Source organism: Phycodurus eques, chromosome 16, assembly GCF_024500275.1.
Source record: "Phycodurus eques isolate BA_2022a chromosome 16, UOR_Pequ_1.1, whole genome shotgun sequence".
NCBI lineage: Eukaryota > Metazoa > Chordata > Actinopteri > Syngnathiformes > Syngnathidae > Phycodurus > Phycodurus eques.
In genome coordinates this window covers 1770314-1798021 of record NC_084540.1, presented here as the reverse complement: position 1 = coordinate 1798021, position 27708 = coordinate 1770314, and the positions used below count along the sequence as shown (strand labels likewise).

The 27708-nt window shown below is 45.3% G+C and overlaps 3 protein-coding genes across 5 annotated transcripts; 2 read left to right on the top strand and 1 right to left on the bottom strand.

Moving 5' to 3' along the window:
* The first annotated feature begins 95 nt into the window (after nt 1–95).
* On the top strand, nt 96–7759 carry arl6ip1 (ADP-ribosylation factor-like 6 interacting protein 1). The gene is made up of 6 exons (XM_061701285.1): nt 96–424; nt 3867–4000; nt 5356–5475; nt 6236–6353; nt 6455–6539; nt 7244–7759. Exons 1-6 carry the CDS (start codon nt 389–391, stop codon nt 7360–7362), a joined length of 612 nt encoding a protein of 203 aa, XP_061557269.1. The 5' UTR covers nt 96–388; the 3' UTR covers nt 7363–7759.
* Nucleotides 7760–11623: 3864 nt separating this feature from the next.
* On the top strand, nt 11624–21644 carry LOC133414705 (transmembrane protease serine 9-like). Its single transcript, XM_061700260.1, has 10 exons — nt 11624–11718; nt 15103–15123; nt 15547–15709; nt 16868–17130; nt 17736–17887; nt 18167–18488; nt 18795–18969; nt 20399–20649; nt 20809–20906; nt 21198–21644. Exons 1-10 carry the CDS (start codon nt 11667–11669, stop codon nt 21450–21452), a joined length of 1752 nt encoding a protein of 583 aa, XP_061556244.1. The 5' UTR covers nt 11624–11666; the 3' UTR covers nt 21453–21644.
* Nucleotides 21427–27180, bottom strand: si:ch211-198p11.6 (uncharacterized). 3 transcript variants are annotated; one of them, XM_061700262.1, is made up of 5 exons: nt 26571–27178; nt 26214–26254; nt 25146–25256; nt 24944–25081; nt 21428–23719 (listed from the first exon to the last, which is right to left on the bottom strand). In XM_061700262.1, exons 2-5 carry the CDS (start codon nt 26217–26219, stop codon nt 23633–23635), a joined length of 342 nt encoding a protein of 113 aa, XP_061556246.1. In that variant the 5' UTR covers nt 26220–26254; nt 26571–27178; the 3' UTR covers nt 21428–23632. The 3 variants fall into 3 exon arrangements, with proteins under 3 accessions (XP_061556248.1, XP_061556246.1, XP_061556247.1); XM_061700263.1 differs by lacking the exon at nt 26571–27178 and adding an exon at nt 26330–26564; XM_061700264.1 differs by lacking the exon at nt 26214–26254 and having other exon boundaries at nt 21427–23719; nt 26571–27180.
* Nucleotides 27181–27708: the final 528 nt, after the last annotated feature.

Below are 27708 nucleotides of genomic sequence, written 5' to 3'. Positions count from 1 at the left end.
CCTAGCGCCCCTTTTGTCGCAGGCTGTCAGGTCATATACTGTTTATTCACCGTTATCAAAAACAACAAGTCGTTTCAAAGCACATCTGATGTCGTGGAATGAGCAACAAATCGAATATGCCGAGATGAGCCGAGATGAGCAGGCTGTGAGCCGGAAGTGACGTGTCATGCCGCGAGGAGCCAAGACCTTATGCCGGAACCACAGAATGCGCTAGCCCGAGCTGCAAATGTGTGAGTCTTCCCACTAACGACCGTTAGTGATACTGAAGTCAAGCCTGACTGAAACTGCCTTTGTGTGTCTATTCAAATTGCTTTTTTTTTTTTTTTTTTATATATATATATAAAAGATATTAAAAACACATTTAAAACAACTTTCAACTTGAACAGCCATGGTCGAAGGAGACAACAAGAGCGCGAACATGCTGGTTAGTACGAAGATGACGTTGTTACTTCTCGAAGGTTAGCTTGTCTGCGGTTTTTGCTGCTTTTCGGGCCTCTGCTGTTAGCTCCTGGTGGCTATCATCGGGCCTCCTGCCTATCACGCTGTTGGTTAATTTAAAGCATATTCTTATTTTCTGTTAACTTGCAGCTGCTACTCGACCGTGACGATGACCGCTGCTAACGTCAGCGGGCTAACATGCTAAGAAGCAGCTATCCCCCGAGCCATGTCCACAAGCTGAGCGTGTGACTTGCGGGCTCGCCCACACATGACTGCTCTGATGTTTGAACGCAACAATTGCGCTAATGTAGTGGTTCTCAAAATACGTTTTTACACCAAGTTCCACCTAATAAAAAAAAAATAATAATAATTAAAAAATTACCAAATAATAATTTTTAAAAAACAACGTAGTCCTCCAACGACCACCAAAATGACCAAAAATTAAATACAGTCGAGTACTTGGCCTCAATGTTAATCAAAACGAGACATTTAAAACATAATCATCATCATATTGTAAGCCACTCTAACATTGTGCACATTTTGAACATTAACACTGCGTTATATATAGGAACATTTAAAATAACGATACGAAAATAACGACTCAATTCAAATATATTACACATAAAAGTTGAATAAAATGTTACCTAAATGAGTTTAAAAACAAACAGTTCTTACTGATTAAGTACACGTCTTGTACTATAATAATTTTGTGTCCAGGACAATGTTTGAGCAAACCTCATTTATTGAATAACTTCTGTTTTAACTCCTTTTTTTTGGTGCATACTCCGCTCCTCTACAAACGACACTATAGATTTATGACCACGAGCTTGCGTATCACAAAATAATTCCTCCTTGTTAACCGTCTATTTGAAGCCAAGTCGTTTGAATGTGTCACAATTGCGAACCTATCTGACGTTCTCTCGACTCGTTGACGATGCCATTCAGCGAGGCGACTTTTATATTTAGCTTTGCAGACTTGGAGTGGGTACGGAAAGTTTTCAGACCCCCTTAAGTTTTTCACTCTTTGTTATATTGCAGCCATTTGTTAAAATCATTTAAGTTATTTTTTTTTCATCATTAATGTACACACAGGACCCCATATTGACAGAAAAAAACGGAATTGTTGAAACTTTTGCTGATTTATTAAAAAAGAAAAACTGAAATATCACACAGCCATAAGTATTCAGACCCTTTGCTGTAACACTCGTATATTGAACTCGGGTGCTGTCCATTTCTTCTGATCATCCTTGAGATGGTTCTACACCTTCACTGGAATCCAGCTGTGTTTGATTATACTGATTGCACTTGATTAGGAAAGCCACACCGCTGTCTACAGAAGACCTTACAACTCACAGTGCTTGTCAGAGCAAATGGGAATTGTGAGGCCAAAGGAACTGCCTGAAGAGCTCAGAGACAGAATTGTGGCAAGGCACAGATCTGGCCAAGGTTACAAAAAACATTCTGCTGCACTTTATGTTCCTAAGAGCCCAGTGGCCTCCATAATCCTGAAATGGAAGACGTTTGGGACGATCAGAACCCTTGCTCGAGCTAGCTGTCCGGTCAAACTGAGCCATCAGAGGAGAAGAGCCTTGGTAAGAGAGGTAAAGAAGAACCCAAAAATCACTGTGGCTTAAAGAAGGAGTGGCTTCAGAACAACTCCGTGACTGTTCTTGAATGGCCCAGCCAGAGCCCTGACATAAACTCAATTGAGCATCTCTGGGAGACCTGAAAATGGCTGTTCACCAATGTTCACCATCCAACCTGACAGAACTGGAGAGGATCTGCAAGGAGGAATGGCAGAGGATCCCCAAATCCAGGTGTGAAAAAACTTGTTGCATCATTCCCAAAAAGGCTCATGGCTGTATTAGCTCAAAAGGGTGCTTTGACTAAATACTGAGCAAAGGGTCTGAATACTTTTGGCTGTGTGATATTTCAGTTTTGCTCTTTGAATACATCTGCGAACATTTCAACAATTATGTATTTTTTCTGTCAATATGGGGTGCTGTCTGTACATTGTGCAAAAAAATGAACTTAAATGATTTTAGCAAATGGCTGAAATGTAAAAAGAGTAACAAATTTAAGAGGGTCTGAGTACTTTCCGCACCCATTGTACTTAGAAATGTTGTCTTTTCCTTGTTCAATAACGAGCGTCGTGCAACGGGCAAAGAGGATCAAGGCGGTGTGTGTGTGTGTGTGCGTGTGCGTGTGTGTGTGTGCTTGTGCTTGTGTGTGTGTGCACGAACGCACAGGGAGCGCGTCTCGTTTACAGACGCACATACACGTGCTTAAAAGCTCCCCAGAAAATTGTGTAATGTAAAATGAAGCTATTACTGTTCCACTTGGCAAGTGCTTTGTACTTTCAGATTTCAGATCTAGGGGCCAGGGGGATGTCCGTTTACTTTGAAGCCCCGCCGACCCCCTTTTTAAAAAAAAAATATTTTTTATTTTATTATTCTTGTGGTGGCCATATGCACCAATGTAACTGTACAGTACAAACTTAGGTAGTTTTTTTGTGCCCTAAAACACCCAGTACAGTACAGTAAGTTATTGTAAATAAATATAAGGAAGCGTGAAAATGTGAAAATGTGAGTTTGTTTATCCAAACTTGCCACGCCGGTGCGCTTGGTCATGGTGACATTGTTGACGTACAGTAATCATAGGCGAGTAGCTTTCAGGAGCCGGGAGCAATTAGTGTCCTTCCTAGTTGCAAAAAAAAAAAAAAGTTACTGTACCAAAATAGCTTGTTCTAGACTCCAGAGACTTGTTTTGTATTCCTCAATTAACACCGCAGCCATGCTGGAACAGGAAGGGGCCATTTCCAAACTGTTCCCACAAATTCTGAACTCTCCCAAATATTAGCCCCTGAGCGCCAGTTAAAGGAACTGACTGCCTCGGCATACCAAGAGATTTTGGAAAGTCAAACAGTTTGAGGATTACCCCTTCCTGTTCCAACATGTCTGTGCACCGGTGCACAAAGCAAGGTCCATAAAGACATTGATGAGAGAATTTGGTATGGGTGAACCTGACTGGCCTGCACAGTCCTGCCCTCAACCCGATAGAACACCTTTGGGTTGATTTCGAGTGGACAGTGAGCCAGGCCTTCTTGGCTCCTGGAAGAATGGGCAAAAATTCTCACCGACTCAGTACTAAACCTTGTTGAAAGCCTTCCCACAAGATTTGTAGCTGTAAAGGGTAGACCAACATATTAAACCATACGGATTTAGAATGGGATAGCACTTAAAATCATACGTGAGTCAAGGCAGGTGCGCTATTGCTAATATACTGTACATTACAGCTAGTTGGCTAGCTAAGGCTCCAGCTCACCTGTGACCCAAATGAAGATAAGCGCTATAAAAAAAAAAAAGATATGTTGCAATATACAGTAATATATGACGGGATATAATTGAATGTGATTATAATATGTGCAGGCGCAGGAAACTGCACAGCTGGAGGAGCAGCTTCAGGCGTGGGGCGAGGTGATCCTGGTGGGGGACCGTGTCCTGCGCTGGGAGAAGGCGTGGTTTCCTGGAGTGCTGATAGCCACCACCACTGTGCTCTTCCTGTGAGTCTCTTGGCCAATCAGCTCGGCTGTGTTGAGAATCTCTCCGTGTCTGCTATAGATAGTGCCCTATATAGTGAGTTGGCCAATTAGTAGTGCTATTGGAATGTGTATTGAGTATATTATCGCCTTTAAAGTGAATGATTCCCAATTAAATTTGATTGATTATAGCAGCAAATCACAAGAGAAGTTGTCTCACATGGAGCACGTCTAAAATGCCACTCAATTATTAGAACACCAACTGAAGCCCACATGAGCAAGCGCGAGGCGATGGAGGCAAAGAAAAATCCCCTTGTGGGTGGGGAGGGAAGGGGGGAGAGCTAAAGAGAGCTGGAACAGAGAGAGAGAGAGAGAGAGAGAGAGAGCATGCAGTAGTATTACTGGCTAGCAGTGCAACCAGGAACTGCGCTGAGATAGAGAGCAACTGCGTACATGCAAATGAGTCGCCTTTCGGGGAAATTCGCCGTTCTGAACTCCAAATAGGCCATTTACGCGAATGGTAACGATCGGATGAGTCTTTCCGGGGTGGGGTTGCATCGCGTCCCAGTCACCGTCGCTGTCGTCGTAGGCCTTGAACACTGGCAGACAGATCCATTCCACACACGCCTATGCGTTCAGAACCTGCTTTGGATAAGTCGCAGACATTTTAGTCCATTCTTTTCCAGAATGAGAGTGCTTAAAGAGGAGGATGCTATTCGTGTTATTCAGCTTGAAGCAGGCAGCAGGTGCAGGTGGAGGCCAGAATACAAATTCATTTTCATCTTAAATTTGTAAACTCTTGTACTTGAGTGGTGTAAATAAATATTTTTCTGTGTGAAGAAATGTATTTTGCCTTATTGTACTCTTCAGAGTCTTCTCGATTGCTTAATTTATGTCCGATTCAAAAGAATTCTCCGCCTCTCCCTGCAATGTTTGTTTTTTGTCACCTTTTTCATGCCTTTGGTGTTCGCACGTCTGCAACCAGCAAATCAGGGAAAGAAAATGCAGATAATCGGCTTCAGTGGGTGATGCTACATGAAAGTTGAAACAGTAGGTCACAGAAGTTTACACAAAAAGACTTCTATTTTCCATGCCGTCACTTTGTTTGACATCATTACCTCATTCCCTATTTCCAAATCACTGTTGCTTTTTAGTTGACCATAAAGTCCAATACGTCAAAACATTTTATACAGTGATTAGGGAATGTTGAATGATTCCGAACACAAATCATACACTCGTTCCCAACTCCCGAATCACTACAAAGGGATATTCAGTGGACATGTTAGGAACTATCTAGGTCCGCCAAATCTGGTGGCAAGGCTATGATTGTGAATCTGGCTTGTGTCCGCTGTACCTCAACTTCCTGTTCCCCCTCTCAGGCTCATTTACTATTTGGACCCGTCGGTGCTGACGGGCGTGTCGAGTGGCGTCATGCTGCTGTGCCTGGCCGACTACCTGGTGCCAAAGCTGGCGCCCAGAGTCTTTGGCTCCAACAAGTGGTGAGAACGTGACAAGGCTTACTTCCTGCGGGCTTGCGTCTACTTCCTCTGTGACTGCATCCCTATGTCCTGTTTGTCCGCGTCCACACCTGTGTGAGTCAGTACTTCCTGTGTGTCTGAAACACCGAAATAAGTGATTGGGCGATGCGGCGCACTTGTCACACAGGTCTGGCTGGAACCATGTTATAGCAGAGCGTAACCAAGTTGGAACGACAAAATAACAGGCTAATATGCGTCGCACTTTCGCGAGTGCATGTTTGAATGCTGCATTAACAGTCTCTCGATATAAGACACGGTGGTTGAAAGTCGCCGTCTTTTTCACGGTGAATGATCTCCTCCTGATATCTGTGCTCCAGCTCTGCGAGGGAGACGAATCTTACGAGCCCTGGAGACTCATGCTATCTGCTTGTCACGTAAAACACTGCCTGTATAGTTAAATGTTTTGTTGTACGTTTGTAAGGCTGAGAAGCGCCGGAGCACACAACACTCGCTGGCCTTGTGTGTCGCGAGCTTTATAAATTCCGAAATTGGACACACCGTCACGAGTCTCACTCACCACACTGTGAAACATGTTGGCTCAACTTAATAGTTACAATTTTCACTGTGCTCAGATATTTGTCACTCTATCGCTACTATTGTTCCACGCTGGAATTCACTGAGCTCCTGAGAGCGACCCATTCTTTCGCAAATGTTTGTTAAACAGTCTGCATGCGAGATCACATGTGTTCACTGTTTGTGTGCGTGTGCGTGGGCACATCAGGACCACGGAGCAGCAGCAGCGTTTCCACGAGATCTGCGGCAATGTGGTGAAAATGCAGCGTCGCCTGCTGGGCTGGTGGCGCCGCCTGTGCACGCTCAAGGAGGAGAAGCCAAAGATGGTGGGGAAAAATAAAAATAAAAAGACCTCCAACTGTCCTCCCGTGGGCCCAAAATATCACTGCTGACCGTGCGGCCTGGTGTGATCTCGTGTTGTTTTCAGTACTTCGCGTCGGTGATTAGCGGCCTGTTGACGGTGGCCTGGATCGGACAGCAGGTGCACAACCTCTTCCTGACCTATCTGATTGGTGAGTGAGCGCACGGTTGACACGCCAGACAGCTGAACACTTAACGGTGAAAGGCGCAGTGTCTACTTTATTAGAAATGACTGCCAGACTTGTGTTCGACAGTTACATTTGCTTCTAGACAGAGGGGCCAGCTCATTCATAGACGGGGTCAAAAAATATGTAAGTTTATTGTAACTTTTTTTGATGACAAATTGAATTAAGTCATTTACCAGTCATTAAATTCAGATCTTTTCAATTTTTATTTTATTTATTTACCATAAATGTACCTTTCCCCCCCCCTCCCCCCCCTACTTTTTATTATTATAGAGAGACATAGCACAAATCCAAACAACGTGGAAGAGCCACCTCTCAACAAACATTTAGTCCAAATATGCGCATTTGATGAATTCTCTTCATCAAGTGGGCACAGGGTGCCATTGGAGTTGCAGTATGGGACCACGCGATCAGCTGATTTGGCAAGGGCAGCAGTCCCCAATCTTTTTGCCGTGCGCAGGGAACTTTCTTGGCTGAAAAAGGCGTTCACTCAAAAGATCGGTTCGTTTGAACGAGTTGTTCGTGAACCACCGCTACTATCGACTGCGTTCGGATTGAGTTACTCGTTCTTGACTCCCTAATCACAGCAAAAGGATTTTCTGTCAACATTTTCGGGAACTATCTTGGTCCACTCTATGGAAAATCCCCGTTGTTGTTATGGTTTGTTTCAGTGAGTTTGATGATGCTGCTGCCGGGCCTCAACCAGCACGGCGTCTTGTCCAAGTACGCCGCCATGGCTAAGAGAGAAATCAACAAGCTGATCAAGAACAAAGAGAAGAAGAACGAGTAGACTCGCAATGCAAATTCTGCACACACACACACACACACACGCACACACATGCGCGCGCTAGGCCGACATTGACTACTGACTACTTGACTTCCGGCATTGTGACTGCGCATTTCTTGTCATCTTCATCTTTCGTGTAATCATGTAGCTCCTCATCTTCTATTCTTCCTCCTCTTCATCTTCTTTCAAGTCAACTGGATAGCAAAGCAGTAAAAGTGCAAATACTTCATACGAGAGAAACAAAAAAACAGCCTGCTGCTGCTCGCTCAACTGTGTCCCTCCCCCCTCCGCCGACATCATGTAAATAGGCCCCTCCCTCTTCGCTGTGTTTATTTATGTGGTCGCTCTTGCCTCATTTGAATCGTAACAATGTGAATAAAGTTGACTTTAAAGTCGAATAAAAAAAATTGCTTGCGTGTGTGCTATCAATGATCTTCAGTCATGAAAGCAGTTTGAGCTGAGGTTGTTTACGAAGTGCTCTCGAAATGGAATTGAGTGGAGCTTTTCAGTGAATCGTGACGGAAAGGAAAAATAACACTGACAATGGACTCAACAGCTAACACATCAACTCATCGAATGAAATAAATTGCAGTCAAATTGTCCAAAAGCAGCTGGAGTACCTTGTCACGTGTCACATTTTAGTCCGCACTCGGTTTGTGACAATAAAAAATAAACACACGAACCTAGCAGCAAAAAAATATGGGTACATAAGTAAGTACTGGGCTAATCTGAAGTCTTAATTGCAATGATCCTGGCTCCTCGAAACATTGAATGCGACCCTCGAGTGTTCTCATGCTGCCTTAAGGAGAATCTCGTCTTAGTTTGTCTTCAGTTGCTCAAACACAAACGTGAAAATGGGGCTCGCGTTGTGAAAACACGACACACAAGTAGAAGCACAAAGCTGTGTTTCGTTTTGTTTTGTTTTGTTTTTCCCCTGAAGAGTGAAAGTATTCTACCCAACATCGACAATACATCAAATGTGACGAAATAGTGCCACTTTGTAGTATGGTACATTTTCTATACAGTGAATTTGGTCTCCACTTCTGCCACTGACGTCATAACAAGACTGTGGGGGGCGTTTTGATTTTGGTGATGAAAAGGGGGCATTCCAAAGGCAATTACTTATTTACCAATTGCTCCAAAATGGATTGATATTATTGGGCATGACTATCGATTTCATTTTTTTGTTCCAAAAATAAATGCTGCGACTGGCTGGCGACCAGTTCAGGGTGTACCCCGCCTCTCGCCCGAAGGTAGCTGGGATAGGCTCCAGCACGCCCGCGACCCACATGGGGAGAAGCGGGAAAGAAAATCAATAAATGTATGAAAAAAATGCATACAAATTAACTTGCAACTGAAATATGGACTATTAAGACCTCATACAGTACCTCCTTGACATAAGATGCACTTCTTCCTACCCCTTTTTAAAATGTTTGAGCTTTATAATAATCATTTTTAAAAAGATGGGAGAGTTTCGAAAGCTCTAAATTAAAATTCAACTTTGTAGTTTAATGAGTAGCCTTTTAAATAACTAGAAATAACGTTCTTTATGGATAAATATTACGTACGTAAAAAGAATGCTGATCTAATTGTTTTTTGGACATTTTTGTAAATTTGTAAATCAGTTCCACACCAGCCGTGAATGTGAGTTTGTGTGTGTGTGCGCGCGCGCGTGCGTGTGTGTGCGCGCTATCAATCACCTTTCTTCATCTATGTAAGCACCATGGTTTCCAAAATGCTTTATGGACAGGAAAAGTGTGGCTGTGTTGTTTGTGGTGTCCAGCAGGGGGAGACAACAACACTGAGAAGACTTCAAGCATGTTACGTTGGGTTTTCAGAAAAAATATATTTATTTTCCTTTAGGGGTCGCCACAGCGCGTCATCCTTTTCCATGTAAGCCTTTCTCCTGCATCCTCCTCTGCAACACCAACTGCCCTCACGTCTTCCCTCACGACGTCCATCAACCTTCTCTTTGGTCTTCCTCTCGCTCTCTTGCCCGGCAGCTCCAGCCTCATCATCCTTCTACCAATATACTCACTATTTCTCCTCTGGACGTGTCCAAACCGTCCAAGTCTGCTCTCTCTAACTTTGTCTCCAAAACATCTAACCGTGGCTTTCCCGCTGATGAGCTCATTTCTAATTTTATCCAACCTGGTCACTCCGAGAGCGAACCTCAACATCTTCATTTCCGCCACCTCCAGCTCTGCTTCCTGTTGTCTCTTCAGTGCCACTGTCTCGAATCCGTCCATCATGGCTGGCCTCACCACTGTTTTATAAACTTTGCCCTTCATCCCAGCAGAGACCTTCCTCCACCCGTTCCAACCTGCTCGGACCCGTTTCTTCACTTCCTGACCACACTCACCATTGCTCTGGACGGTTGACCCCAAGTATTTCAAGTCCTCCACCCTTTCTATCGCTTCTCCCTGTCGCCTCACTCTTCCCCCACCAGCCCTCTCATTCATGCACATATATTCTGTTTTACTTCGGCTCATCTTCATTCCTCTGCTTTCCAGTGCACGCCTCCATCTTTCTAACCGTTCCTCCACCTGCTCCCTGCTTTCACTGCAGATGACAATGTCATCTGCAAACATCACGGTCCACGGGGATTCCAGTCTAACCTCATCTGTCAGCCTATCCATCACCACTGCAAACAGGAAGGGGCTCAGGGCTGATCCCTGATGCAGTCCCACCTCCACCTTAAACTCTTCTGTCACTCCTACAGCACACCTCACCGCTGTTCTGCTGCCTTCGTACATGTCCTGTATTATTCTAACATACTTCTCTGCCACTCCATATTTCAAATCGGTTTTGGAAATCATGCACGTAGTGTCCTCCGGCCAAAGAAGAAAAGGACTATCCGGATTATCAGCGCAAAGTTGAAGAGACAACATCCGCGATGGTATGGGGTCGTCTTAGTGTCCATGGCACGGGTAACGTGCACATCTGTGACGGCACCATTCATGCTGAAAGGTACATAGAGGTTATGCTGCCATCCAAGCAACGTCTTTTTCATCGGACGGCCCTGCTTATTTCAGAAAAACAATGTCAAGCCGTAATGTGCACGTGTTATAACAGCGTGGCTTCGTAGTAAAAAAGTGCGGTTACTAGACTGCCAGCAGTCCAGACCTGTTTCCCATTGAAAACGTGTGGTAAACACGCCCGCGTCCCAGCTTTTCTGGGATGTGTTGCACGCATCAAATTCAAAAAGAATATTTGCAAAAAACTAACATCAGTTTGAACATGAAATATATTGTCTTTGTCGTGTATTCCATTGAATATAGGTTGGAAAGGATTTGCAAATCAATCTCACGCTGACTTGAAATTTCATCGTGACGACTTTAAATCGTGTCCTGTCGACTTTTACGACGTATCGCCGAGCCCTGAAGATGTCCGTGGCAGAGAACTCAAACCAAAGTGTAATACCTGAAGGTGTCGACCAAGATTTTGGTTTTTGGTTTTGAAACCATTACTTTGACACTTTCACTTGAGTAAAAAGCTTGAGTTGATCCTTCAGCTTCGACAGAAGTCTTCTTAAACCCTAATTACGATACTTCTACTTGAGTCAAGAGTTTGAATACCTTTTGACACCTCTCGGAAGAAGAAGAGTGGAGAGTTTAATGTTAGAGCTGATATCTAACCACTTTCCATGGTTTTCTTGATGATAACCAAAATCACCGGGAACACAATAAAGCTCAGCATTGCCAAATAGGATATGAAGTATTATGGAATCAAGCGCATTCTTATCGTGTTCATTGTGTTCTTCGGGTTGTATACCTTCAGTGGTAGCAGGAATTTTAAAAATGAACAAGAAATTGAAGAAAACAAGAAGGTTGAATCGTTTTTTCCATGACTATTTGTGTGAGCACGAATTTTTTTTTTTTTTTCCAGTTTCCACACCAGGACAAACTTCATGTGAAACGAAAATATGACGATCGGGGAATCCCGTCCGATGTTTTCCCTGGCAGACAAGGTGAATGAACTGCGCAACTTTTAAAAGATGAACACACACATTTCAGCTTGGGGCCAAACCAGAAGTGACATTCTTCCAAGTTTTTCGAAAGCCAACTTCCACGTTGAAGTTCAAGAATGCGACCAATCAACTTTTTCTTCCTCTTGGTTGTTTGCGTTCTCAAAAACAAACAGCTGTCTATCTTGCTTATCACTATCTATTGTTATTATTATCTGTACTGTAGGTTTGTGGGCGTGGCCAGTGCACAAGCACGGTAGGTGAGATGGGCGTGTCTTGCGCGTGGAGTTTATTGGCCGTTGCGGAGGTTGTCGAGCATCCTCTCGCTGCCGCCGCTGCCATGGACGTGCCGACGTCGACGAGCACAATGCTGCTACTGCTGCTAATCGCAGGTCAGACATTTTGTCGTTGCTCTTTTTTGTTTTGGAATTCAGAAAAGGACATTTTTCATACAGGAGTTTCTATTTTGTCCTGTGCTTTCTGTCATTTTTCCCAGCTGTCAGGCTCATTTATGGATGACCGAACTGAAATCCCTGAAAATCAGGAACTGTGCAGTATAGGATAGTCCAAAAATTCGTTTGTCCAGATATCGATATTTGCCGCATTTATGCACAAAGGCATTGCGGTCCAGTGGTTAGCACATGTGTCTCGCAATTCAGAGGTCAGAGGTCAGGGGTTCAAATGGAGCCAGAGACTCCATAAAGGTTCGTTAAATGTTGAGCAACAGCAAAAGAGGAATGGATTGGATTTATAAAACGAACCTTTTGTAACCCTTAGAACTCATTTTGATATTTGTGATATTTGACATCAACAGTAAGCATTTTTTTGTGGAGTAAACCAGCCCCCTATAGTGAGTACTGAAAACATCAAAAACGAACCTCATGTGCAATGCAATAGACAACGTGTAAAAAAATAAAATAAAACATGAACAGCAATGGACCTTTGTGAATACTTTAAATACGAACATACAAAATGGTTCAAATATGAAATTCCAACCAAATGCTGTCTGTATGGTTTGAGACTTTTCAAGCTTGCTGAAAAAAGACATTCCGTCAAATAAATGAATAAGCTCTCCAATTTGAGGGGTGTTGCGATTCAGTTTAGAAACGTGCAAGTAGTGCGCACGTTTATGGTACATACTGAACTACTGCTACAATCTTTTTTGGGGGGCTGGGGGCTGGGGTCAGCATTTACATCATCGCAGTTTACCAGTCCCACTTTGTCACCGTTTTACATACTTTATATTTGATTTTCTTAACATTTTTATTTTTTTTTTTTCAAACTCAATGTAACTGACATTTGTTGTTTCAACAAACTACGGTGTGTACATTGTGATGACAGCCTTGTAGCCCCTGCGCTTCTTAAGAGGACAACATTCAGCAAAAACGTCGAGACGCTTTTCTGTTGGTCAAGTAGAATGAGATGTCTGCTTAGTGGGCTAACGGAGAATGAAAGAGCAAACTCCACACAGGCGGGGCCGGGATTGAACCCCGGTCCTCAGAACGGTGAGGCGGATGTGCCGACCAGTCGACCGCTGCGGAAAGAGACTCATAATTAAGGGAATAATACATGACATCAAAATGTTGCCATCTTCAAAAAAGGGAATGTGAACAAATCTGCGTCCTGTGTCCTCTCGTTAAATTCAGACAATTATCATAAACCGTCCCGTCCCTAGTTACATTATTTAGCTTTACTAAAACGTTCACAATCACATCATTTTTATTTGTGATCGTCCCAAACCAGTCTACGAAATGTCATGTTTGACCAGCCAGCCAAGTCGTGTAGTGACGAACGCTGTTGTTGTCTTTCATGCGCAAGTCGCAGACCACGCGGGTCGGCAACCCCTTTTTGCAGACTTCGACAACATCATCCCGGAATCCAAATTGGATTCTCTTTGGAGCTCCTTCCACTGTTGTTCGTGCAGGTGGCTACGTCACACTGGCAAGTGCGCAACAATGCAGACGGGCGTTGCCAGGTTGCCGTTAATGAACCCCCAAAAAAAGTGATTTCTTACTTTCAAAACAAAACAAAAAAAAAAAGGCAAACTGTCTCAATTCAAATAAAGATTTCCAACTCTCAACGACATGACTTGTCAAGTCAAGTGTCTTGGATACCAAGTCTTCAGTCAAGTCTTTCTGAAGTATTTGGCAAGCAAGGCGCAAGTCATAAAACTAGCAACTTGAGCCGACATTGGACTCGAGTCGCCCCGTGTCTGCAAAAACACTCCTTTAAGCTGCGCGCCTACGGCGACACAAAGCGCATACAAATCGGTTGAGAAATGAGCAAGCTCATAATTATTGTGAATGTCAATGCATTGCCTTTAATGGGAACGTCGCCCCCGCCAACATGGCCGTCATGTAGCCACGTCGCTTAGCCTGGCCGCTCCAAACGTAGTAAGTCTTCTTTCCGCGGAGCACTATTGATGAAATGTAGCCAAAGCAGCTGCTTCCAACCAAAAGGCCCAACTTGCTGTTCACGTTTAGTCAGGAGTCTTGAGACTTTTTGGTGCATCCTGTCCACCCAATTTCACGTTGAACAGTCAAACTGGTGTCAGGGCCTGTTTTTCCCCTAACTTTCGGGAAGGGTGTTACAGTAGGAATTTGGCCAAAATGGGTCCTTCCAACCGAAAGGGCTGACTTCCTGTTGATATTCAGACACGGGTCCTTGAGACTTCCGCGTGCGTCCTGTCATGATAGACGTGTCCACCCAATTTCACGTTGATCCGTCAAAGTGGTGTCATGAGCTGATCGTTTTGTCTGTTTACTTTCCAGGGGCCGCAACTGAAGAAATTTGGCCCTAACCCACCAAAATAGCTGACTTTCTGTTCATAGTGGGACATGGATCCATAAGACTTTTCCCCTGCATCCTGTCAAGATAGACATGTCCACAAAATGTCATGTTGCTCAGTCAAACTGGTCTCAGGGGCTGATTTGTCCTGAATTCCGGGGGGGCGCTAACTTAACGAAGGACTTTATCCAAAATAGCCGCAGGCGTTATAAAGTGGACCGAGATCGTTCCTCCACTAAAAAATCCCAATATGGTCATAAGGGAGTACATATAGACTGTGGTGATTCAGGAGTAAGCAATGACGACTATTTCCGAACCCATTGTTTTGCCGAGTAGCTGATCTCCAAAACGTCACAGTCAAAACCAGTCGGACGGCGAGACGCGGAAGCTAAGACGATTAAAGATGACAACACCGTGATTTCCAGCTCTTTGCAAAACATTTAGACTTCCTCTTATCTCTCATTATCTTGATTTTCATTCTCCATCTTCTTGTTGGTTAACATTCTTGGCATTGCACACTGAACAATGGGATTCAAATCAAATCATGAAAGGAGTGATACATGTCTTCTGATAGCTAGGCTTCGGCGCAGGTTTGGTGGAAGTTGTCAGAAACAGTCGCTTAGTTGGGCGGTTTTTTAATAACTCAAACGATGACTGCTGAATTTTGGGTGTTCAAATATACTCGGAATACTCGAAAGAGAAATGCCTGATGGCAACAAAATATTACCGCTGCGATTGACACGAAAGAACTTGTTTGCGTTTGTAAAGATTCATTTTGCTGTTTGTCGACCTTTCAATCAAGTAATAACACATTTATGATTCATGTAATATAAACCGCATTGGATATTATTGCCAAACACAACACGATCAAGCGTCACATTTTATCACGTGATTGATGGATGAATTAGTTAGCTAAAATAATGTGCAGCTTTTGAAATGTGAAAATGTTTGAATGACATTTTGGTTCTTTTTGCCTTTTTCCTCTTCAGAGTGTGGAGCGCAACTAGATGGTGAGTCCTCGCCTTCCTTTCCCACTTTTTGTAAACGTCAATTTGATACTGTACATACCACTTATTTAGCCGTTGTTCAAATAAAATGTGTGTATTGACTTTTAAAATGTGTATTCGTTTCTCAAATAATTGACGAATGTATCCCTTCTTAATTGATTTTTGTAATCATGTGTCAAATGATCAGTTACGGTATTTATCATAACTATTCAAATACAAGATGAGTAAAATAAAAACATTTACAAGTATATTTATTCAATAGTCGTTGAATTCTCTTTTTAGAAGAAATTTTTTGACACATTTGAATTTGTTTCTCTTGTTTAATCCCAAACTAAAGCAGGCCCGTGTGTTTATTGGCGAAATCTAACGTGGGCCTTGAGCACAAACGTTTGCCCACCCTCACCTTGCGTGCGCGTGTATTTTCAGTGTGCGGGCAGCCCCCGCTCAACAGCCGTATTGTGGGGGGTCAGGCGGCCCCGTCGGGTGCGTGGCCCTGGCAGGTGAGCCTGCACCGCTCCGGGACACACTTCTGCGGGGGCTCACTCATCAACAGCGAGTGGGTGCTGTCGGCTGCGCACTGCTTTAGGAGGTCAGAAACGCGCACACACGCAAGCATCTGCATCCTCCAAATTTTGGGGTCCAGAATATTTGGGGGTTTTTTCCAAAGGGACCTCATAATCCATAATCTACCGTGTGCGTGGACCCCATAATGTACTATTTTTCAGATAAATGTTAACATGAACAAAAAATGTATTCTTTTTCAGATAAATGTTGGCATTAAGAAAAAATAAAATAATTTTCAGATAAATGTTAACAACAACAACAAAAATATTTTTCAGATAAATGTTAACATTCCAATAACAAATTCATATTTTTGAAAAAAAAAAAAAAATCTTTTTTTCTAATAAAAAGATGTAACCTTATGCGAATAAAGTTTTTTCCCCCCCCAATATAAAGTTGTGATATTATGCTACTAAAGAAAGAATCTGACAAGGGAAGAACGTCAAATCTGAACTGAATTTCAAAAATATAACTTTATTCTTGTAACATGACTCTTTTTGTTTTCAAAAAGACACAGTTATTGTCCAAAATATAGGACTATCCATCTATCCATCCACGGACAACCGTTCGCACTCACATTCGCACCGTCACCAAAGTCGGGCGAGCGGACCGCTACTCCATCAGCGGCATATAGAACCATATTATATATACTATAAAAATCCCTTTTTTTGTTCTTCACCAACCCAGCCCAAAACTACATGAGCATCCCAGCTGATAGCATCCTACCCAAAGTACGGTGCGAGAATGACCCTCGGTGGCCGGGAGCAGCGTGGAAATGATTCTGTCCCAACAATCTGATTCGCTGCTTTTCAAAACAAAATCATTATAACATAAAAACAATAATAACATCAGCAAAATTAAGAATAATGACATAATGCTAACATGCTAACAGTGACTAAGATAGCATATATCAAGCTAACAACCTGAGTAGCGAACGCACTGCGGCAGAGTGATTTTACACTGCGCCTGCGATTAGGTACTATTTCCAAATAGGAGAGCTCAAATGCTAACATGGTAACAGTTGCTATGCTAACATATAGCGAGATAGCTATCTGAGAACACATGCATACTGTATGTTCCTTTTCTATAGGCATTCAAATTAACATTGCTGTCAATGGAGGAGTAGATCGACTTTTTTTGCAGGCCCATAATGTCACGGTGTGTGTGTGTGTGTGTGCGTGCGCAGTACGAGAGCTGTCACTGCGTTTTTGGGTCGTCAGCGCCAGCAGGGTTCCAATCCCAACGAGGTAAGCCGCAGGGTCACCGAGACCATCCCCCATCCCGACTACAACCCCGCCACCTTCGACAACGACGTGGCCCTGTTGAGGCTTTCCTCGCCCGTCACCTTCGACAACTTCGTCCGGCCCGTCTGCCTGGCCGCCGCCCCGAGCTCCTTCTTCACCGGAATCGCCAGCTGGGTCACCGGGTGGGGCAGCATCGGCTCGGGAGGTCGGTCCACACTCCCGATTGCCTTTCATGCTTATTCAAAAGTACATCAAAGTTGTCTGAATTTTCTTTTTACAAAAAGTACCTTAGGGTCCCTGAAAACGTATCTTTTGTTTACAAAAACACACACTATGGTTTTGTCTCTGTCTTGACTCCAAATTGTCTGATGTTTACACAAGTATTGAAAACTGCAAACTGTCGGCTGATGTTCACAAAAAAAAGGACGTACCTGTACATTGGCTTTGATTGTGTTTTTGGCAAACAAAAAGTACCTTAAGGTCCCTGAAAGCTCTAAAATGTCTTTTGTTTACAAAAAAACACATTCGCTTTATCGTGACAACTTCTCCAATTTGTATTCTGTTTACAAAAACAAGTTGGCTAAGCTGCACTCTACGTCGTCTTTGATGCGAACAAAAAGTACATTATGGAACTGTAAAATGTCTTCGACGTTTCCAAAAACAAGTTCGATTAGTCGAAACCTGTAAATGATCTTTGATGTTTCCGAAAACCGGAACGTCGGCGGGAAAGCTTAAATGGTCACGGACGCTTCCGTGTTTCAAATTGATGGCAAACCCCCAAATCGAGTTGCTGTTTGTGTGCACGTGCAGTTCCCCTACCACCCCCCCAGGACCTGATGGAGGTGGAGGTTCCTGTGGTCGGAAACCGCCAGTGCAATTGCGACTACACGGCGACGGGATTGAGAATCAGCGGCAACATGATTTGCGCGGGCCTGAGAGAGGGCGGAAAGGACGCCTGTCAGGTGACTCGAGCGCTTTCATGCTTTTCAATACGCACCAAAGTTCATTTGTACAATGCCAGTCGTACATAGGGATTTGGATATGATGGGCGATATAACTGCACTAAAAATGATTTGTATAGTTCTTAGGGAGCAGGGAGTGAACGCGGCTATTAGGTGGCTTTGAAACTTTCGCTCGAAACTGAGAATCCCGGTGGATTTGTCACTTGATTGGTGTCTCTCAATGATAACACAAAAGCAAAAGTGGTTCCGCAAAAAAAAGGAGACTGGCGTGTTTTACAGGGTGATTCGGGTGGTCCCATGGTGAGCAAACAAGGGTCCGTGTGGGTCCAGAGCGGGGTGGTCAGCTTCGGACAAGGTTGCGCCCGGCCGGAGTTTCCGGGCGTCTACGCACGGGTCTCCCGGTACCAGGATTGGATCAGCGGCCACGCGGGCAACGACAACCTGCCAGGCTTCGTCACCTTCACGTCCCCGGGCGCTGACCCGGACTCGGCGGTTAGCTGCGGCAACCCGCCGCCCACCGGCGGGACCGCGCCGCCCACCGGCGGGACCGCGCCGCCCACCGGCGGGACCGCGTCGCCCACCGTCACCAGCACGCGCCCACGTGAGCAGCGCCGCCCACCGCTTTGTTTACAAAACTCCAAATTGAATGTTTACAAAGTACGTTACCTGAAACCTCAATTGTTGTTGCTGTGTAAAAAAAGTACATTAGCTCTGTCGAAAAAAAAAAAAAAATAGTACATAAGTTTCATTGATTAAATTGAAAACAACGTAATTGTGCTGGAAGGCTGTCAATTGACTGTTTACAAAATGTACTTTGTCACGATGTTTCCAAAGAATAAGCGTTTCAGAGTGTCAACATTTCCCAAACAGGTTGCAAACGGTGTCCTCTGCCATTTGTTTCCCGCAGCGGTGTTGTGCGGACGCGCTCCTTTGAACGGGCGCCTGTCGGGCTCCGGATCGGCGTCGGCTCTGGCAGGCTCTTGGCCCTGGATGGCCAGCCTGCACTTGAGGGGGGCACACGTATGTGGCGGCACGCTGGTGGCTGAGGACGCCGTGCTTACTAGCGCACAATGCGTCACGCGGTAAGGCATCGAGTCGGCGCACGAATGTTCTAATGCGGCGCTGGCAACTGTTTCGAAGAGTGACGTTTCCTGGATTCTCCTGGAGGCTAGGAAGTCGCGGGGAAATGGAAAAGGTCTCTCTTTTGGCGACTCAAACAAAATGTACTCAAGTCAAAGTAAAACTTTTTACCTCCTAATAATTACTTGAGTAAGAAAGTGCTCAGTGAAAAAACAGAGCATAAGCGGCAAATAAAATAAAAAGAACTAAAATAGGAATGTGCAAATTCAGATATTGCTGAACAGTATCACTTGATCTAAAACATAAGAAATGAAATCTTAATCAAATAAAATGCGTGAAATAACAAATGAAGGCAAAGTCAGCTCCAAGAAATGGTCGTATGCTAAATGTTAAACTGCTCGCCGAGCAGATTACAAAAGGCTGCAGTGGATATAAAAAGTATACACACCCCTGTTCAAATGCCAGGTTTTTGATAAATCACTTAAAAACGTTTTCCGCCATTAATGTGACCTAGAATTTGTACAACTCAATCTTTTTGAGAAGGGAGGTGAAAGTAAACCGGAATGCGATTGGCTTGGACTTGCCGTTTAACTTGCGGCCTTCTTGGCCAGGTCACCGTTGCAAGAGCTGTTCTGTCGTAACTGGTCTTTTACCCGTTTTACAAAGACAGAGAGCGAGCACAACGCACTCCGGAGATGCAGTTGCTCGTGACCATAAAAGTGCGAACAGCTAATGTCGCTAGTGCTAATGTTGCCATATGCACAGCCGAAAACAGCAAAAAACATCTCCGACTTCCCAAAGGTGTTTTCTCAAGTTAGAAGTGGGTTGAAACATTCAAGTTTGGACAGTGACAAAACGACGCCGCATGTTGTTGTTTTTCGTAGTCTGTAATGTAAACACGAGTCACTTCGGTGAAGAGGACGACTTTGTGCGGACGTGTGACTTTCTCGTGTCGTTTGATTGATGAACTTGCGCCAAACTGTGTCGCCGTGGTAATCACGGCGGATTGGAGCAACGGCGCCCCGTGCGGAAATCGAAAACGAAAGTCTAAAAATAGATTGCGCGCGCAATTATTGATAAATGAAAGTAGCGAGGTTTAGAGAGATTATTGTAACGGAGTAAAAGTACCATTTTTGTCCGAACATAAATAGTCGTGTAAAAGTAAAAAGAACTCGAACGAGTACCCAAAATGTGACTTGAGTAAATGTAGCGCGTTCCTAGCCACCTCTGCGTAGCGGGTGTTCATACATGCGCTAATCGTTAATCAATCACGACTTGGTGGTATGTCGGGTCTCACGGAGGTTGAAGATACCGGTCCGACCTGGCAGACCCAAACGTATTGTGAGGGTCTCCCGTCAGGAGCGTTAACTCCCACCTCTGACGGATCGCTATGGCCGTGTCGTATGCTCAAGTCGGGCTTGTCCTGCGCAGGTCCGCTGCGCCGGACTGGACCGTCTTCCTCGGTCGCTGGAGGCAGAATGGCTCCAACAGCTTTGAGGTGGCGGCGAGCGTGATCAGCATCGCAACCAGCACGGAGTCCGGTCCAAATGTGGCAATCCTGCACCTCGCCAGCCCGCCGCCGCTCTCCACCTTCATTCAGCCCATCTGCATAGAGAGCGGGCAGACCTTCGCCGCCGGGTCCCCCTGCTGGGCCGCCGGATGGAGCGCGGACCGAGGAGGAGGTGCAGCCGCTACTTTTGTCTTTGATGTTCACAGGAAGTACCTTAGCTTTAACGGCAAATCGCAACTAGGCGAGCGTGCGCATGTGCGGATCGGTCGCCAGTGTGACGCCGCTCCTTGGCATTTTCTCACCATCATCTTCTCCCCGTTTCACGCTGTAGAGGAGCAGGCCTTGCAGGAGGTCCAGACTTCGCTGCTGGACTGTGGGAACGCGTCGACCGCTGACAACATTTGTACGCAACTTCTGCCACTGGACCAGGTGACCCTCACCGCTTGACCTGCTTTAACACGCCGCACACCTGAGCGAGCATTTGAAATTGCGAGTGTTAAAAGTGCGAGGCCCCGACTTTCCATGCAGTTTTGGTGCTTGTTCAAAGCAATTGTTGCTGTCCCAGAGGCAACTAATTCTCCGAACGCTTCTAATGATCAGCACGTACAACATCTGTATCAATTTGCACACAATTTGTGTGTGAAAGGTGAACAAACGCCAACTCGACTGTCCCGCCTGTGTGTTTTGTGACTTCCTGCCTTGTGACTTGCGCCTGCGCAGGAAGACCGCGGCGGTCCATTGATGTGCCAGCTGGGCGACTCCTGGTACCAGGCGGCGGTGCTGTCGACCGACCCCGGCCGGGCGGATAACGTGACGGTTTTCCCTCCGCTCAATCGCTTCAGAAGCTTCCTGACGCGCGAAGTGGGGGACTTCTTGTCACCCACCACCTGCAGCGCTCCTCCGCCGCTCTTCCTCAGCCAGCTGCTGTTGGTCGCCACGGGCCTGCAGCCCATCCTGATGGTGCTGTGCCACTGAATGAAACAGCAAATGTCCCAAAGACAATGTGAAAGTCATTCTTTTAACCTCGAACCTTGCATTCTCCTGACACCAAGCAAGCTTTCCAGATAATGTGAAAATAAAGTGCTTCCTCTTGACGAAAAGGTTTTGGGTCAAAACATGTATTTGTGTAAACACTGTCCTTAATAAATGAACGTTAATGTCCAACAATTTCAAAGTGTACGGCTGACCTGGTTCACACACAAAAAGATCTGCATTGAGACAAACAATCGATTACACATCAACACTTATCAGGTCAAACAGAAAGTCACACTTTTAAACATTTAAGGGTTTGTTTATAAAGTGTAAAAAAATACAAACTTTTGGGATTTGTAATGAGTCAAATGTGCTACAGGTGTCTACAATTCCAATGAAGTTTGGACGTGTTAAACATAAATAAAAACAGAATACAATGATTTCAAAATCATGTTCAACCTATATTGAATTGAATACACTACAAAGACAAGATATTTCATGTTCAGACTCATAAACTTGATTGTTTTTAGCAAATAATCATCAACTTAGAATTTTATGGCTGCAACACGTTCCCAAAAACCTGGGACAGGCTCGTGTTTACCACGGTGTTGCATCACCTTTTCTTTGAACAACATTCAATAAACATTTGGGAACTGAGGACACGAATTGTTGAAGCCTTGTAGGTGGAATTCTTTCCCATTCTTGCTTCGTGTACAGCTTCAGCTGTTCAACTGTCCGGGGTCTCCGTTTTTACGCTTCATAATGCGGTGCCGCAGTCTCGTACCCGCACTCTTTTACTATAAAGCCACGCTGTTGTACCACGTGCACAATGTGGTTTGGCATTGTCTTGCTGCAATAAGCCGGGGCGTCCATGAAAAAGACATTGCTTGGATGGCAGCACATGTTTCTCCAAAACCTGTATGTACCTTTCAGCATTAATGGTGCCTTCACAGATGTGTAAGTTACCCATGCCATTGGCACTAACAGACCCCCACAGATGCTGGCTTTTCAACTTTGCGTCCATAACAGTCCGGATGGTTCTTGTCCTCTTTGGCCCGGAGGACACGACGTCCACAATTTCCAAAAAACAATTTGAACTGTGGACTCGACGGACCACAGAACACTTTTCCACTTTGCGTCAGTCCATCTTTGATGTGCTCGGGCCCAGAGAAGCCGGCGGCGTTTCTGGGTGTTGTTGATAAATGGCTTTTGCTTTGCATAGTAGAGTTTTTTAAGTTGCACTTACGGATGTAGCGCCGAACTTTATTTACTGACATTGGTTTTCTGAAGTGTTCCTGAGCCTATGTGGTGATATCCTTTACACATCGATGTCATTTTTTGATGCAGTGCCGCCTGAGGGATCGAAGGTCACGGGCATTCAATGTTGGTTTTCGGCCTCGCCGCTTACATGCAGTGGTTTCTCCAGACTCTGTGAACCTTTTGATGACATTATGGACCGTAGATGATGAAATCCCCAAATTCCTTGCAATTGTACGTTGAGGAACATTGTCCTTAAACTGTTGAGGACTACTTTCTCACGCACTTGTTCACAAAGAGGTGAACCTCGCCCCATCTTGGCTTGTGAATGACTGAGCAATTCAGGAAAGCAATCACCTGTTCCCAATGAGCCTGTTCACCTGCGGGATGTTCCAAACACGTGTTTGATGAGCATTCCTCAACTTTCCACCTGTCCCAGCTTTTTTGGAACGTGCTGCAGCCATAAAATTCTAAGTTCATGATTGTTTGCTAAAAACAATAAAGTTTATTAGTTTGAACATGAAATATCTTGTCTTTGTACTGTATTCACTTAAATATAGGTTGAACATGATTTGCAAATCATTGTATTCTGTTTTTATTTATGTTTAACACAACGTCCCAACTTCATTGGAATTGGGGTTGTAATAAAACAAACTAAATGGCACTTCAATGGGACTTCGTGCACTCAAGAATGTTGTCACACTCAAAAGAGAAACAGCAAGATGGCACATTGACACGCATGTGTCGTTTGCAGTGTTGTGTTTGGTTCGATGTTCTGCTCCAGGTTCACTTCAGTCCATTCATGTTGAATACACTTGGAAATGATGTTAAATGCATTCAGTCCACTTGCTTTGACATGTGTTGAGTCCAGCTGCGTTAAATGATAGTCTTTCAAAATTGTTGTGCGTCTGGAGAGCGGTGCAGGACTACTTGATGCGGATCTCGAAGCACAGACAGTTGCACGACTCGCAGTCTGGGGGCTGACACGTGCACGCGCAATCCCACTTGGAAACCTGCAAACACAAATGACAGTTACTGTTCTGACTCAGGTTAATGTGTGAGAGTGCGCGTGCGTGTGTGTGGAAAAAGGGGTTCTCAACTTTTTGGGGTCCACTGATGTTTTTACAAGGACCCCCCCCCCCCCCTTCATAATCCTAACACAAATTAAAATTCATTCATTTGCCATGCCGCTTCTCCTGAGTAGGGCCGCGGGGGTGCTGGAGCCTATCCCGGCTGACTCTGGGCGAGAGGCGGGGTACACCCTGAACCGGTCGCCAGCCAATCCCAGGGCACATATAGACAAACAACCATTCGCACTCACATTCACACCTACGGGCAATTTTAGAGTCGTCAATGAAGCTAGCATGCATGTTTTTGGGATGTGGGAGGAAACCGGAGTGCCCGGAGAAAAGCCACGCAGGCGCGGGGAGAACATGCAAACTCCACACAGGCGGGGCCGGGATTTGAACCCCGGTCCTCAGAACTGTGAGGCAGACGTGCTCACCAGTCGGCATGGTGATGCCGCCTTTGTAACGTTATTTGTGGTCGAATATCGAGTGTGTCTATCTATTGTCCTGCTGTGGCTCGCACCCTGACTCCACTTGTCCTTTGATCGATCCATTAAAGCCCGTTTCTGTCCGGCTGCATTTTCAATAAGCATCAGAAGGATTAAAAACATAATTACAATTATTTCCAACTCCCCTGTTGCACAGGCAAGCCGTTCCATCACAAAAGGCATACAGATCCACCGTTCTGCATGGCCGTGCAGCTGAACAGGACAGGTTTATATATATATATAAAATAAAGACATAAATGAAAACTACATCTTTACCCTTGGAATGTTATGCCTTGTATTCTGAAAAAAAAAACCATTATATTAGGGCTGCAACTAACACATATTTGAATAATTATTCTGTCCATTATTCTTTTGATTAATTGGACTGAACAACCTTTTTAATTGCTATCATTTCAAGTTGACAGAGCAGAAAATGCACATTAATTATGATTCCGTTACTTTTTTGATCCTAACATGTCGGAAAATAGGCAAACATATTGATCGTTGATTTCCAAAGTACCGGCAGATGCTTGCAAATGTCTTCTTTTGACTAAACACAAAATATAATCAGTCTGCTTTCGTGGAGGAAATCAAGAGAACACATGCTGTTGAGAGGCTGGAGTCGGAGGAATTGGACAATTTAAGTCAAACGACCCGTCGCGTTTTGCGCGGGGTGTCTCACCGAGGGCGCCGAGCCGATACCCGTCAGACACGAGCGCACCGTCGGCGGCCGGCAGTCGCACGACTGCGCCAGTCTGAAACAGCGATCCCACACGGAGAAGCTCGGACAGCACGACTCGCACGCCGGCGAGCAGCGCTCCTTTAACACAGGTGGGTGCATCTCAATATCTCGCCGGCTTTGTTTGCGAGTGGCCGGCACAGACCTTGAGGCAGAATCGTATCCAGAGGACGAGGGCCAGGACGAGCATGTAGAGTGTGACGCCCATCATGATGATGGCGGGCAGGGGCACGGCCAATCCAAAAACAGGAACAACCTGAGCGGGAAGACAACAGCAGAGGGACTTGACGTCAACTCACCCAGTCGCATTTTGATGAAAAATATGGAGTCTTGTCATTTTCAGCTCTGTAACAAACACCGACATCAGATTGAATCTGCGAGTTAACAAGCAGTCAAATAATAGCGCTCACACCTTGGACAGCCGTTGCGCCAAGTGGATTGATATGAATAATGGCTCCAACGCGAGAGGTGGCAGTTAAAACAAAGGAGAGAACGAGACAACTTGCGGGCGGAAGAAAAGTAATGGCGCCCTGCGGATGACTGGATCAATGTGATATTCAGCGAGCAATGGCGAATCGGCATTGGGCAAGGTTACGACGGCGGAACGACGAGTGCCGGAAGAAAGCGGGAATTTGATGGGAGGGGCTGCGATTGGCCGGCGACCTCTCGCCCGGCGTGGGCCAGGATGGGCTCCAGCGCGCCCGCGACCCTCGTGAGGACGAGCGCTACAGAAAATGGATGATGATGATGATGATGATGATGATGATGGTATGGGGCTGCATGTGCACAATGTAGGTGGCAGCGAGTCGTTCAATAAATTTGGACACTTTTTGGATTCCGTGGCGATAAGATCCTTTTTCAAGATGATAATACCGCTTGCCACAGAGAAACAAACTGTACAAATATTCAACGTCAATGTCGTGGCCTGCAAATAGTCCGGATCGCGATCCAATGGCAAATCGGCGGTGCGACGAAAGGTTTAGCCAGATAAGCCCACGCGATGAGTTGGCCAACGAGTGTGGCGCAAGGAGACTTTGACACAGTTTAGCCACATCGACTAAGACGTTTTACGACCAACTCCGTTCGTTCGGGTTGTTATGCTTTTTAGATTGTGTCCTTTTTGTCTTATCTGTGCTTTACAAAGCACTTTGTAAACAGTCACTTTCAAGTGAGCATCCAGAATAAAGCTATTACTGCTCTCCTTTTTTCTTACGCTCATTCTCAGCCACCATGAAGGTCACACGTGCAGGATGTCTGCGGGAAACAGAACAGAGCATCGTCATCATCTGACGTCACTCGCCCGGGCTTCTCCCGTTAGCTTCCGTTGACCGTTTCTCGTGATCGCTCGTGTCCTCTGACGTCAGGCGAGCGTCGGGAGGAAGCCCGTGGGCTGGTACGGATGCCGCTCAGACCTGCTGTCGCTCACTCATCCATTTGAGCTCGGAAGCCAAGAAGTTCACAGAAATACACAATGACCTCGAAACCCAGCAAAGACAAATAACGTGCTGGCAGCGGCGGGGCGCTCTTGTGAGGAGCACGCTAATGGTCGCCATTATCTCCGGTTGCTCACCTGGTGTCAGAGGTCAGCATAAAAAAAGAGAGACGTTGTTGCGCCTCTTGTTGTGTTTCTTCTTCTGGGCTCACGTCCATCTATTGTCTTCTTCCTCTTCGTCGTCGTCGTCGTGGATCAACTCGTTGTCCGCTGTGACGCGCCACTGTCGCCGTTTGAACACAAAACTCGGTTGAGGGACAGCTCCGACGTCTTTGTGTAAGCGTCACTTTTGTTGTTGTTGTTGTTTTACACTAGGAGGAGGTAAAAGGGAGCTTCGGCGCCATTTTAGGACGCGGCTCTAGTGTTCGGAAAAACGGATCCAAAGCAGAAGTGAGCCGCGTTTAACGCTGCAGACGGAGAAGGGAGTTCGCTCCTTGGCGGCCATCGGCAGCGTTGCCGTGGCGACCGACGGCTCGCAAGAAGGCTCAGAAAAGCCGACCGGGAAATGACGTCACGGCGTACGTTTGCCAATTTACGAGAATAGAGAGCACTTTAAAACATGGCCTCATCTGTTATGCGCAAACGTTGACTCCACACGATCAAGTTAATATGTGGGGGGCGGTGGTCCGGTGCCCCTCCCTTTGGGACTGGTCGGGCTGGGTACCTCCCTTCCCCGATGTGCCGGCTCAGCCACTCTGTACACCAGTTGATTGACATGCACGTGATATGGCGCTCAGTCGCTAAGACGTTTGAGGCCGCTAATCACAACACAGCTTACACTAACATATCAACTCACAGGTGCTTAAGAGGTGTAGACGCTCAAGAAAGAATCCCACCGCACCACTCATCAGTAGCAATGCCTTGCTCATTTGCCACATCCCGTCCTGTCAGAATCAGAATCAGAATCAGAATCATCTTTATTCGCCAAGTATGTCCAAAACACACAAGGAATTTGTCCTTTTCTCTCTTGGTTAGTTGTTGCATGTCCTCACCAGGTCCCTCCCATATCCACGAGTAAGAACCCAATTGGACCGTTGTAATGTGACTTATGCTCAAATATCGAGACTAACTATTGTTCTGCTGTGGTTGGGACCCTTATTCCCCTTGTCCCCCTTTTCTGGCTGGCTGCATTTTCAATAAACAAGACTTCAAAAATGTAAAACTAAGCAGAGTATTTCAAACTCCCCCGTCGCACAGCAAATCTGTTCCAGCACAA